Source organism: Garra rufa, chromosome 8 (genome assembly GCF_049309525.1).
Source record: "Garra rufa chromosome 8, GarRuf1.0, whole genome shotgun sequence".
Lineage (NCBI taxonomy): Eukaryota > Metazoa > Chordata > Actinopteri > Cypriniformes > Cyprinidae > Garra > Garra rufa.
Genome location: NC_133368.1, coordinates 32,016,742 through 32,031,549, shown reverse-complemented (window position 1 = coordinate 32,031,549; position 14,808 = coordinate 32,016,742). Strand labels below are relative to the sequence as shown.

The window sequence follows — 14,808 nt, the reverse complement described above, 5'->3', positions numbered from 1 at the left end:
AACTGCGAAATACAATACATAATGAAAATCTTTGCCCTCAGGATTGTATTTCTCTGCACACTATTTTCTGTAAAAGTGCATTAACTCTTAGTAGGGAGATGATAAAGTTTGCAAAGTCAGGTGTTAAGAGTTGGGTGCATGTTTCCCACTACCCACAGGACCCTCAATACCCTCCAATTAATCACCCCACGAAACCCTGTCCACACCACTAATTGCCTCCCTCCACGTCCCTGCAGGACGAGGGCGAAGCAATTTAATGCAGCTCACAGCAATCAATAGCAATTAGGAGCATTCCTGACTAATCCCATTGAAAGCCCCGACTTGGGAGATGGCCAGAGAAGACCAGAAATCTTTCATTTTTTTAACCCTTGCAGAAGCAACAAGCAAAGAAAACAATAACTTGCTTGTTTGAAAGCGCCAACGTTTGAGAATGAATTGCTCTTATTGTCTTCATTCATCTCTTTGGGTATTTTTTCCATCTAATCTAAATGCTGCCTCATCATCTATAGAAGCAAAGAAAGCCAGAATCCCATTATCTCGTCCAGGACTTTATGAATACCATTTGGTTTTTTAAAACAAAAGCGGTCTAAGCAATTAGCATTGCATTTATAAGCCTGATGAAGATGTAAGTTATGTCTGGGGGAATATAAAACAAATTCCCACAAGATTTCTGATTCGTTTGCACACAAGTTGCGAGTCTGCTCAAAATAGGTCATGTATCCTAACAATGGCAATTTTTTTCATAATTTTCTAGCTTTCAGATGGCATAATTTGGCCTGGAAAATAAGAACAAGCACAATAGACTCTGAAAAGCTTGCAAATACTTTCTCCCGAGACTTGCCACGTGACTTGAATCTTCAGAGGACAGTCGGACCCTTTATTTTGCCTCACATAAAGCTTGATAAAAACAGAGCAATTATGATGTCTCTATGTTCCAAAAAGGATAAAAACTAATTTATCTTCTGCAGAAAAAGGTTTTATTTGATGTCATGAAACTGAAACATAATAACACACCAAGTTTTAGATTCAGATTTAAAGCTCTGGCACTGGCAGGATTTGGAAAGCAGCTATGCAGTCCAGAAACCACGTGGATGGAGCCGACCAAACCTTACCTACCCGGACCTTCTGGGGTTTGTAGGAGCTTTGAGGATCATATAAGATATACTGTGTGCAGAGAACCTGGTCTGAACCAGGCTGGGCATGATAGGCCGCTGCGCTCAGGGTTTGCGTGACGTCACTGTCGTGTTTGGGTTGCCGCTTCAGAAGCTGTCCTCCTCCTTCTTTCACTAGCTGAATGAGCTCATGTTTCGGTGGCTTGCAGAAGGAGCCCAGCATGTAGAAGAAGCAGCCATCAAAGAGAGGAGGGAGCTAAAGATGTAAAAGAAAAAGAGGGCAAATTAGTTCTCAAAGCATCAATAAAGTACCTGAAGATAGAGTCAAACCAAAAATTTATTCAGACACCAGATATCATTTTTGATATTTTCTAACTAGTGGGTGCAGAAGTTCATTCATGTAAGTGTAAGGATATCAAAATAAAGTAAACTGTCATATTATACCCTTCATAAAGTGGACTAGCAGTAAAGTGATAATAATTTGGGAACAAAAAATATTCAGGCACTGTAATTTCGCTAATTGCTCAATTATTGGTCAACAAAAGTATTGATAGTTGTGTAAATATTGTCATAATCACAGTTGTCTGAAATTTTGGTTGATTGTAATCCATTACATACCTTTCTATTAAGGTTATTTGGCATTATCTAGATGAATTTGTTCAGACACAGTTTTTGTCATTTTATTACCACTTTTTAAACAATAGCGAATAAACTCTGATAATGTGAGAAATGTTAAAGGTGTCTAAATAAATTTTGATTTGACACTGTAATTTATGACATCCTATAATGGTCTGCACTGTGCTTATTACTATTTTTGCCATGTTGATAGTGGAATTCACTAGAAATGGTTGGGGAAAAGCTGACTGGGTGAAAATACAGGCCAGATTTGAACCCACAATTCCCATATGAGCACCAAAACTCAATGTATCTGAAGTGTGTCACAGTTGAGACATAAATATTTGCAATTTTAAAGGTGAAACAATTTCCATGACTTTTCCAGTGCTTTATGACTATTTAATCAGGAGTTTTAAAACATTTATAGAGGAATTTCTAGCTGCTGATGATGTAACACTGACACACTGGCTGTAAAAATGTACATGACTTTAATATTTTACCTATTTCTAGTGCATTTCCTGGGAATTCCATTAAAATGATTACTCCAGGTTTTCCATGACTACAGAAATGCTTTAAATACAGTCCCTCACAAATCAAGAGATAAGTGTAAAGAAAGATGTAAGATATGGTTCAGTGAAATTCTAAGCCACTTCTGTGCCATCAATGAAAGCAGCTGCAGGACATCTGGGGTTAAAGTAACAGGCTTTTGCTCTGGTCTGGTCTGGATGGTTCTGCGACAATGCCAGCTCAGGGGAGTCGTAAAATGTCCAAAGCAAAGATCTGCCTATATGGGTCACTGGCACACACTTGTTGAGAGGTCAAAATGCTAGACTCGGGCCATTAGAGCCACACAATAAACAGGGCACAGCTGCAATATAACACAAACACATGCAGAATTCAACTATGGAATGTGTCCTTTGCAATCTAATGCTTCTGCAGAGGTAACCAGTATTTACAACACAGCATTTATAAGGCTTATGTTATCTTTGATGAATACCAGCATAATATGGAATGCGGCCAAAAAAAAATCTTAATACTTTTCAGTCTTTTGCCAATATTTATATTCTCTCTTATGCACCGCTCACAAAAGTTTGACTAAAAAAGCTTTCGTAAAACAGTAAAAAACTATTTAAAACTGTTTTTAACTAAATGAGCACTCTATAATTCACCAAAATAACAAAATATGCAGCACCATTAAAATGTTTGGGATCAGTAAGACTTCTTACAACCTAATACTCTTATTTATCAAGAATGTATTCAATTGATACTTTTCTATTTTTTCTGGGTTTTTTTTTTTTACTCTTTGCTTATGACAGTATTAGAAATATTAAACAGCAAATATGTTTTTTGAGCACCAAATCAGCATATTAGGATGATTTCTTGAAGGAAGCCCTGGGTATTAAGACTTGTGTGGCTTAATATAACATAAATAATGTCTCTTACTATTGACTAGCGACTATGAAAAAATATTTAGGAGCACCAAGTGCGACTGACCCGCTCAGCATATTTGTGTTTGCGCTGAGGGGAGCTTCAAAAGTTTCTACTTGGTTTTGCAACGTAGAGTAATGTATCACGGACATATCTCACGAATCCTTTCATAAACAAAATGTAGAGAGTGTAAATAAGACATTCATTGTGCAGTGTAGAGAGCTTCATTGATTATAATGGAACTTTGTGAGATCGCAATGAACTAAGATGAGTGACAGCTTTTAATGGTTTTTAAGGACGTTTCTAAATTAACTAATTTGATACAACAGTTAAATAAACAAGAAGTTAATATTAAGTGACTTACATTGTCTGACTATAACACTATTGCTGATTTTGCTCTATTTTGTCATCAAAAATGGTCTGAAACAAGACACAACTGAGCCGTTGCACATCTCCACTCAAACACAGCATTGTTTCGTTTATGAACGAACGTGCATTTTTACATTTTTAAATGAATCTAGTGAGTCAATGATTCGATTTCCCATTCATTAAGGCATTCACTAGCGTTATTTCTGAATGAATCAAATGAATATGGTTCAGTAATTAAATAAGTGACTTGCCGCCACTTACTGACAGTTTACTCAGTTTACTTTTACTTTTTCAGTTACTTTATTCACTTAATATTTCTATATTCAAAATTTTATATTTAAAACATTAATCTAAACAAAAATAAATTTTGCTAATACTGATTTCATTTAATTGGTAACTTACTATCTTATTTTACTTGTTCTTATTCTGTTGTTTTAATTAGACATTTTTTAAAGCTTAAATATTTGACATAAGAGATTACATACTTTTAATAAAGTTGCCAAAAAAGCCATTACAAATGTAACAACAAAATTCCCCTGTAAATCACTTTAAGGAGTCAAATATCACCTTGTAATGGGAAGGCAAATTTTAAATCAAATTTTTGGATTATTGATAAGAAGCTCCTAAAATTTTGACTCCTAACAATTAAAAGTAAGCGTAGAGCCCTGTGTCCCCCCCATAGTCCAAAATATTTATATAACGTTGTGGGTTTTTTAAAATAATGTAATTCTTCCATGGGTCTTCTAATACATATTTAAGTAAGAGACATATATACAAGTCTTAATACCCAAGGTTCCCTTTAAGGACCATGTGAAACTGGAGATCTGTGTAATGGCTGCTGAAAATTCATCTTAGCCATAACAGGAAAAAAATACATTTTAGAATACATTCACATTGAAGTTAGTTTACAATTTTACTAATATTTTACACACATCGTTACCATTTTTTCCTTTTGTTCAAATAAATGGTGAAACTGTACAATATTCAGTGCAAGCCTATGGTATTTTATTTTTAATTGATGATGCAATTTAATCAGAGTTTTGAATGAATTCAATTAATCAGACAGTTTGAACTGAATTACAGAACTGAACTAACCAAACAAACAGAAATAATCGTCTTGATGTTCACAATGTTGCTTAATTTTATATTGTGAAAACATCACCTCTTCCTACCATGCATCCAACCCCTGCTGTATTCATGTTAAAAAAAACTGCAGAGAGGATGCTATTACACTGTGTCAAGAGGCTTCTTAGCAATCAGAGCAGAACACCAAGCTTGGCTTCTTCACTGCAATACACTTGAGTCGTACACCGTGGCCTAGGGAGATCACCAGTGCCCTATATTGTCTCACAATGCACAGTCCTCTCATAAACTCAAAAGTGTGTTCCCTCTCTTTGAATTCTCTTTCCTCGGGGAAGCGTGTGACTTTCGAAACAAGCCACAATCCATAGCACAGTCAGTAATAAAAGCCAAGCCAGCCTGAGGAGAGCAGATCAACATGGCAGATTGACAATGAGAGACCATTAAAGAGCAAGACCAGGAGAGAGTTTCACTCAGCTATTATTCCTCCTCTCTGGAGAGGAAAATGTGTCGATAACTGTTAGACCCTCCACGTGTCGGACTGTCACTCACCAGGCTGCCTTTGTTCACGCGGGCACGCAGGGGGCCGTCACCTGCCTCGAACTCGCTCTCCCCGACCCAGCTGCCTGCCCGAAGGCAACAACTCACCCCTGGAAGAAAGACTGAGAGTAAGAGAACGAGACATAGCAGACTTACCAGCTATACATCAGCATTTTAAACTTGTAAAGCCTGACATACACTACCAGTCAAAAGTTTTTGAACAGTAAAAACATTTTTAATTTTTTTTTTTTTTAATGTCTACTGCTCACCAAGCCTGCATTTATTTGATCCAAAAGTACAGCAAAAACAGTTAAATTTTGAAATATTTTTACTATTTAAAATAACAGTTTTTTATATATATTTTAAAATGTAACTTATTCCTGTGCTTTCAAAGCTACATTTTTAGCATCATTACTCCAGTCACATGATCCTTCAGAAATCATTCTAATATTCTGATTTGCTGCTCAAAAAACATTTATTATTATTATTATTATTATTATTATTATTATTATTATTATTATTATTATTGTTAAAACAGCTGATTAGAATTTTTTCAGGTTTTTTGGATGAATAGAAAGTTCAGAAGAATTCAGTGTTTATCTGAAATAGAAATCTTTTGTAACATTATAAATGTCTTTATCATCTCTTTTGATCAATTTAAAGCATCCTTGCTAAATAAAAGTATTAATTTCTATAATTTCTTTACTAAAAAATTATAGTGTATAGTGTATAATGTTACAAAAGTGTTTTATTTGAGATAAATGTTGATCGTTAGATCTTTCTATAAAATCTTGAACAGCAAATCAGCATATTAGACATTTTATTAGATTTTGGAAGGATGATGCCTCAAATTTAGTTTTGATTACAGGAATAAATTGCATTTGAAAATATATTCAAATAGAAAGCAGTTATTTTAAATAGTAAAAATATTTCACAATATTACAGCTTTTGCTGTATTTTGGGTAAAAAAAAAACCGGCTTTATGAGCAGAAGAGACCTTAGGAAAAAAAAACATTAAAATTCTTACTGTCCAAGTGTATGAAAAGTTTTTGTTAATTACCATATTTCATACATCAGGCTTTTATGGCCCATATTAAAAATTCAAACATCTATGCGATTACTATTGTTGTTTTTTCTCTGGAATATAAGTAAGGAATAATTGACGACGGGCCGTAGAATTCTATGAAAATAATGCACATCCAAGGTGTAACGGCCACTCCGCTTCGCGTCGTGACCGCATCACCACCTTGGGTGTGCATTATTTTAAGAATTCTACGGCCCGAAGTCAATTATTCCGCTTATACTACAGTTACCACACCTCAAGACATCGATCAAATGATATATTTCAAGACATTCGTCCGGTTTTTATCCTTAAAACGCTATTGTGAGTAGGATTAATTTCTTACGCAGCTCATTCAACAGCTTCGTTGCTAGTTCCAAAACGTCATTTTAGACCTAGTAACGACGCTTGGGCTGTTAATAGCAAAATAATGCCGTTAATAATGAAGTTTAGACAGACCGAAAGACAAGCAGACAGACGGAAAGAGTGAGGGAGAGAAACTAAGTGTATGACTTTACCTCTCTCACGTCTGTGTCTCTCAAGGGTGACTGGCAGCATCGTCTCTACTAACAGTTAAACTTTAAGTTCATTTTCTTCAAGAACACGCCGTTTTTAAGTTGTTAATCGTCAGAGCAGCACTAACAACATTAGCGCGAATGCTAACGCGAGTGCAAACTGTAACGTTATGTGTGTGAGTCTGTGAGGTGAGTGAGAGAGGGCGAGAGAAATAGAGTTTGTGCTTTCCGTACATAATAAAACGTAATATATTGTGGAAAAAAACATGGAAATAATCTGTCGTTTTTATCCTGATGTTTACTGTATTTATTAGTTTGGCCAGTGTCATTGTGGGTTTTAGTTATTTTGCTGTTTTGGGCTATAAGGACCTTTGAAATAACTGAAGTCGTATGGCGAAGTGATATAGACATGCACTGCGGTCTAAAGCTGCCTGGAACTACGTTCGCCGTGCGTTTCCCTGGAACGTTCGTCAGCCAATCAGATTCGAGCATTCAACGGCCCTGTAGTATAAAAGGAAATAATTTGAAGAATATTCCCACTCAAACATATCATCTGGCTGCATAAGACTCGAAACATATTTATAGCACCATATGTATTATAATTTTAGTATTAGAATATTAGAAGTTAAAGCTGCTTCCAGGTTTGGAAACAAAAAATGACATAAAAATAATGACAGAATTTTCATTTTTCTGGGTGAACTATTCTTTTAAGCATAAAGGAATTCTGCAGTTAGAAGGCAAATAAGTACAACGGCAGTGATGCAACGCACACTTAAATTCTGCAAGTCTTATGCTGTATTTTACAACTTTCACAAGGGAAAAGTAACAGAGCCGGACAAGATTTTCAGGGCAGGAAGACGCACAGCTAGAGGGAATGGTGGATCTCTCTCAACAAGGGTGAAAACAATCTTTTTGCTCACTTCTGTCAGGTAAAATTTTTCACAAAAGGTCTTCAGCACAATATACTACAAGTGATCTCGAGGCTGTGTAAAAAAACAGCTGCTGCTTCACACACATACAATAAATAACAAATCCTCCATCACAAGCCTTCTTTGCTCGCTCAACTTGTTTACAACTATTTGATAGCGTTCTGCTCGGTTTGCCCTAGTTGTACGTCTGGCTGAAATGGCCCTTTCTTGACTGAAGAGCTCTGGAGGAGCAGGCGGCTATTGTCTGTTGTTCCAATGAGAATGATGACAGAAAAAGGACAAGGGGAATAAATGGGCACCTTGTAGAGTGTCTAAAAATACATATGAAGCAGTTTAAGAGGAGAGTAAAGATGCTAGCTCCATTTTTCACTGCTTCTCCAACTGACAGGCTGTCTTATGTGCCTGTATATATTGAGCAGTTTGACATTTGTTTTTATTTTAGTACTATTCCCAAATGGACTTTTCTAAATAAAGATAAACTGTATATTATATGTAATTGACAAAAATAAGCTGTATTCTCATGTACATTCGGAACTGACTAAAATGTATTTAAAGCTTTGAAAAGAACAGCTTTATTCTCATTCTAAATCCTATTCTTACTATGACTATTAAATATTCTAATTATATTTATCATTAAAAACATGAATAATATTACATTAAAAATGCAAATTCAATATAAATACAATATTAAAACTAAATAATATTATTATTAATAAAAGCACTGTATACGCAATAATAATAATAATTATTATTATTTTCATTATTATTATTATTATTGTTTTATTTTTTTTTAATTCAGCGTTGGTGAAAAACAGCTTTATTCTTATTCTAAATCCTATTTTTACTATCATGACTATTATTAAATATTATATTTAAATTTCAATGCTAATTTAATGTTGACAATATTAAAAGTAAATATTATTATTATTAATAAGAGCACTGAATTTGCAATAATGATAATAAAAAAATAGTATTAATAGTATTTATTATTCTTATTCTAAATATTATTCTTACTGTCATGACTATTATTAAATATTATAAATTATAAATATTATAATTATAATATTATAATAAACCATGAATAAATGTTACATTCTAAAATGGAAATTCAATATAAATATAATATTTAAAAAAATAATACTATTATTATTAATAAAAGCACAGAATAACCAAAAATAAATAAATAAAATAATAATAATAAATAATAATATTTTTGATTCAAACAAAAAGCAGCCTCAGTGAGAATAAGGGACTTTTGTGTATACATATAAAATACAAAAAAAAATTTAAATGTTTTTTTTTTAGTATTTTTTGATTAATTTTAAACAATAATAATTAATAAACTATATTTAATGACACTCCTGATCTAAAGAATGTTACCAGAGCTGCTTTTCAACTATTATTTTGCCTTTTTTTTATTGTTAATTACATTTTTTCATAATAATTGTTTTTTCAGACTTCTCTGCTTGATTTTCTAGTTAATAATAATAATAATGGCATGATGTTGTCGGAACTCATCTGCAAAAGCCGTGTATTCAGAAAACACAAAGCTAACAAGGCGGTCTAGGGAGCTACTAAAGGGACATGGTTAGCTGCTTGCTAGTGGTTGCCTTTTACATTACAGTACATCAAATTTCACTTACCACATAAACAGAGTAAGGAGAGATGACTGATAGGATAGGGAATGATTTGCAGATCATGAGCACCACTGAAAAACATCTAAAGTTAATCTTGTAAAATGTGTGGTAAGTACTGCCGCTCCGTAGTAAACAGAGTATGTGTGATCACGAATCTCGAAAGTGAAAGTAAAAAGGAAACACAAAGTGCTTTCAATGCCCTGAATATTAATAACAGCTCCCTGATGCCCGCAATTTATATACAGTATAATTAACCAACGATTTAACTGAGAGAAAGCATATGAAATATAATTTTCCTCCCATCTCATATTTATTCCACAGAATATGTCATTTCCTTCCCGAACACAGTATTGGGATTCAGGCACATCCCTAATGGGAAGTGTAAAATATTTTTATAGATTTGATTTGCTATTTTTATATTGATTTATTAGTAAGTTAATAGGAAATGCAAATTTCTTGAATCAGGAATCAGTTTTTGTATCAAAATACTCGTGCATTTGACATCCAGTGTGCAATTTGATGAAAAAATTGCGGGCAAAAAAAGTGAATCAAAACGTCAAATCAATTGTGGGGCACCAAAAGATTCCCATGCCTATAATATAGTATGAAATAATTACAGTACCAAGTGCAAACAGGCCTGAATTGAAACTCAAATTAAACATTTCCGTCCATCTCCCTCTGCAGTCTCATATCATTATGGAAAAACCCACTTTAGATAAAAACTCTCCATTCTGTTGCGGCAATGTGTTGCTGAGCCATTAGCAGGATTAGTATTCCTGCATTCAAAGTGTCAGTGTGTAGCGCTATCTTTATATCCAGCCTATCCCATGGTAACTAAACACCGATACCACCTATAGGAGCGCGTTCAGAATCCTCCATAGTAATCATGAGCTGTAATTGCACTTCCTCTGCCTCTTTAATTACAGTGTTCATTTCCTGGGACCCCGTGAGGGCGGTGGCGGTGAGAATGCTACATCCCGGGGTTAATCCGACTCTCTCTCTGGACGATAGGGCCAGGTTGTTAGCCGAGCAGCAAAGAGCCATTAGCATATTAGCTAATTAGATTCACGATTATGAGAGAGGACATCGAAGCTCAGCATGTGTGTGTGTTTATGTGTGTGTGTGTGTGTGCTGTGGGTGGCTGTGGATCGGTTGCGCTGGCAGCTCACACACTCATGGGCACTGAACCGTGATACACTGAGCCATGGAGACCCATACAGAAGAACAGAATACTGAGGCACAGCATCAACAGCTCATAAAGTGTGGCGCAGACAGAGTGCTAAACTGAACCATGCATACCTACTCACTTACTCATTCTTTTTTTTATTGCTGCACAATTTGGCCCCAAAAAAAAACCAAAATCACATTGCGATTAATCTGAAAATAAATCTGTTTGATTGATTTATTGATTGATCAACGAATTTAAATCAAAATCCATGCAGCATCCCCCGTATCAAGCAATTTACCATTTCTACTGCAAGACTTTTTGAAGACCAGTTTTTTTTTTTTTTTTTTAGGACTGATAGATGATGTAGTAAAACTGCCCTCAAAAGGCGTTGTTTGCCGTGGGCTGGATATTAAAGATGGATAACAAATATGTTAACAATAACCAATATCAAAACACCAGAGTTGCAATGATTCCTTCAGGCTGCATTCGTGCACTTCTGATGTTGCATCTGCGCTGAAACAAATGAATTCACCACAAAGGTAGAGATTTCTTGAATTGGAGCTAAATGAATGGGCAGCACTTCAGACAGAGTCTACTGACCTTAACTATGGAACTGAAGCTGTGAAAAATCTTGCATATGGAAATACGCAGCACTAAATGACTCACAGAACAAAGACCACATGCCAAGTTCATAGATGGGTCGAATGGAATAGAAAAAATAATGACCGTTTTCAAATATATGAAAACCCACAGAGTCAAATAATATGATTAATATTTTTTATAGGTTTACAGTTATTCTATATTGGTTTGTTTAACATAAATACAATTGCTCAAAAATAGTACTGTAAATACTAAGTAAATACAGCTTTTTACAAGTAACTATTTCGTTAGGGACAATATATCTTCTATAGTTTTATTAGAAATCGACATTTGAACCAACCCAAAGCTTCGACTCATTACTTACAGCTGAAACGGAGGATCAAGCAGCCGTTGAGGACGCCCTGCAGTGTGGTCAGGGTAGGGGGCATGATGGGAACATCTGGTACAACCACATGGGTGACTGTAGAGAGATTTAATCAAAGAGGGAAGCAGTTAATTACAACAAATAAACAAATAAAGCACTAGTCATATAATAATATATTAGATTTGTATTCAATTCTATTGAGAAACTAACATTGTAATCATTAAACTTCACTTAGTTATGTCTATAGCTTATTTTAATTTGTTCACAATCATCAGATGTGGCACAATGCTCTGGAAAGGACATTGAAATGTATGTATTATTTATATAGTTTTACAACATCAAGTAATAAGTAATATTTTGAAATAGCTTTTATTTTTATATTTTTAGTTTCATTTTAGTACGTTTGTTATATGCTTAAGGTTCCATTAGTTAACATTGAAACAATGAACAATTCATTTATTACAGTATTTAAAAATCTTTGTTAATGTTAGTTAATGTAATAAAAGGGGGCAGCCGTGGCCTAATGGTTAGGGAGTCGGACTTGTAACCGAAAGGTTGCAGGTTCGATTCCCAGGTCCGGCAGGGATTGTAGGTGGTGGGAGTGAATGTACAGCACTCTCTCCACCCTCAATACCATGACTGAGGTGAGTCCCTTGAGCAAGGCACCGTTCCCCCAACTGCTCCCCGGGCGCCGCAGCCATGGCTGCCCACTGCTCCGGGTGTGTGTTCACGGTGTGTGTGTGTTCACTACTGTGTGTGTGCACTTGGATGGGTTAAATGCAGAGCACTAATTCCTAGTATGGGTCACCATATTTGGCCTCACCTCACTTCCTTTCCTTTAAAAAAAATAAAACTGGAAACTATGGAAGCTCCTGAAAAAAGGGTATTTTTTTATTTCACAGTTCTGACTTTTTTTATTTTCTTTTTCACAGAATTGCGAGATATGAACTCACATTTGTGAGATATAAAGTCAGAATTGCAAGATATGAACTTACAATTATGACTTTTCTCAGAATTGCGTAATGTAAACTCATTGCGAGAAATAAAGTCAGAATTGCAAGATATGAACTTACAATTTTGACTTTTTCACAGAATTGCATGATACAAAATTACAATTGCGAGTTATAAAGTCAGAATTGCGAGATATGAACTCACATTTGCGAGTTATAAAGTCAGAATTGCGTAATATAAACTCATTGCAAGAAATAAAGAATTGCAAGATAAGAACTTAAGTTACAATTTTGACTTTCACAGAATTAGATGATACAAACCTACAATTGTGAATTATAGTCAGAATTGCAAGATATGAACTTACATTTTTTACGTTTTTTCACAGAACTGCATGACATTGTAAACTTAAAATTGTGAGTTATAAAGTCAAAATTTCAAGATATGAATATACGATTTTGACTTTTTCACAGTATTGCATGATACAAACCTACAATTGCGAGTTATAAAGTCAGAATTGCGAGATATGAACTCACATTTGTGAGATATGTCAGAATTGCAAGATATGAACTTGCAATTGTGACTTTTTTCTCAGAATTGCGTAATGTAAACTCATTGCGAGAAATAAAGTCAGAATTGCAAGATATGAACTTACAATTTTGACTTTTTCACAGAATTGCATGATACAAAATTACAATTGTGAGTTATAAAGTCAGAATTGCGAGATATGAACTCACATTTGCGAGTTATAAAGTCAGAATTGCGTAATATAAAGTCATTGCGAGAAATAAAGTCAGAATTGCAAGATATGAACTTACAATTATGACTTTTTTTTACAGAATTGCATGATACAAACCTACAATTGCGAGTTTTAAAGTCAGATTTGCGAGATATGAACTTACAAATGACTTTTTTTTTTTCACAGAACTGCGTGATATAAACTTAAAATTGAGTTATAAAGTCAGAATTGCAAGATATGAATTCACAATTCTGACTTTTTTTCTCATAATTGCATGATATAAACTCACAATTTTGACTTTTTTCTCCAGAATTGCGTGATATTAATAATGAAAATACAGTCGTTCACTGTTAGCTCATGTTAATTCACAATGCATTAACCAATGATAAAAGGCACAACTTTTTTATTTAGCTTTATTTTTATTTCAGTTTTAGTCATTTTAATACTATAATAATACTACTTTCATTTTTTCAGATTTTTCACCTAATACAAATGTTTTATTTCAGCTTTATTTCATTTACAACACATTTTAATAGTTCTAGTTAAGAATAACAACACTGCTCACAATGAATGCCAGAAAAACAAAGACATAATATATAGAGTCTGCTAATACAGAAATAGTATGCTACACTTCACCAATCCCTAGAGATCATTTTAAATCTAGACAACAAAAAAAATCCAAAAGCTCTTCACTTTGTTGTGTGACAAACGCGCAGCCTACAATCTTGGAGAAAATTGCGTTTTGCCCTTGTTCGGCTATGTGCAGCGTATGAGAAACTGCTTCAATTACTTTAATTCTACTCTGTTTCAACTTTGATTGCTTAGAAGATGAGACGCTGCACATTGTTTGTCTGTTGGTGTGATTTCTGGAGGAGTCGAAAGACTCTGCGAGAGCTACATTTGTCAGTGAAAGTGCTGGTTTCATAATGTATGATTTCATAATATCCCTCTTATGCTCCAGCTGGATGTGTTGTAGTGCTCTTCTATATGATGGAAGAAAGGCAAAGAAAAAAGAGACACTTCATTTCACTGCTCTCAAAATGTTTCATTGTTTTGAGATGTCTATGTGGTGTTGAAATAATCCAGTGCTCAGCACACTTGAGTGAGTGATTATATGCCACATATTTCAGAACAATATGAATTATATGATTATGTGAATGGAAATTGGCACATCAAAAAATCAGTGTGAATGACTTTTTAATCACATGAACTTTCCTACCCATACTGTATGCTTGTGCACATATAAACAAGCTTATCCTGCCTGCCAGGAGTTTCATTTGATTGGTCCATTGTTTAAAAAAACGATATCAGACTGTGCAGCATGTCAAAAGTTAGAATAACAGTATTATTTTCATTTTATCAGATCATATTACAAAGCATGGCATGTTAGCTGCTTTGAATGTGGTTAATCCAATGAGAGTTTATAGTCAAAACTATCCATTTTCTTATATTAATTGTACTGTTTTAAGTGTTTAGTTTGCAGTTTATGTTAAATATGAAGCTTTTGCTAAAGTCAGACCTAAAGTCTGTCCAAGTCCAGTTTGGGGTCAGCAAGATTTCATACTTTCCACAATTTATCAAAAAAGTGAGAGTAAAGTAATTTATAAGGTTACAAAATATTTCTATTTTGAGTGATGCTCTTTTAAACTTGAAAACACCCTGGAAAAAAAAAACAATATTTAGTTTCCACAAAAATATTAACTA

The 14,808-nt window shown here is 34.3% G+C and overlaps 1 protein-coding gene across 1 annotated transcript in view; it reads right to left on the bottom strand.

Annotated features, from left to right (window-relative positions):
* Positions 1–1,002: 1,002 nt before the first annotated feature.
* The window catches only part of bard1 (BRCA1 associated RING domain 1), a 32,158-nt gene continuing 18,352 nt past the window's right edge, over positions 1,003–14,808 (bottom strand). Inside the window, exons 6-8 of the mRNA XM_073845187.1 lie at positions 11,418–11,513; positions 5,157–5,254; positions 1,003–1,368 (exon numbers count right to left, since the gene is read on the bottom strand). Of these exons, the coding sequence (XP_073701288.1) occupies positions 1,033–1,368; positions 5,157–5,254; positions 11,418–11,513 (530 nt within the window). The 3' untranslated portion in view covers positions 1,003–1,032. The remainder of the gene's footprint in view (positions 1,369–5,156; positions 5,255–11,417; positions 11,514–14,808) is intronic.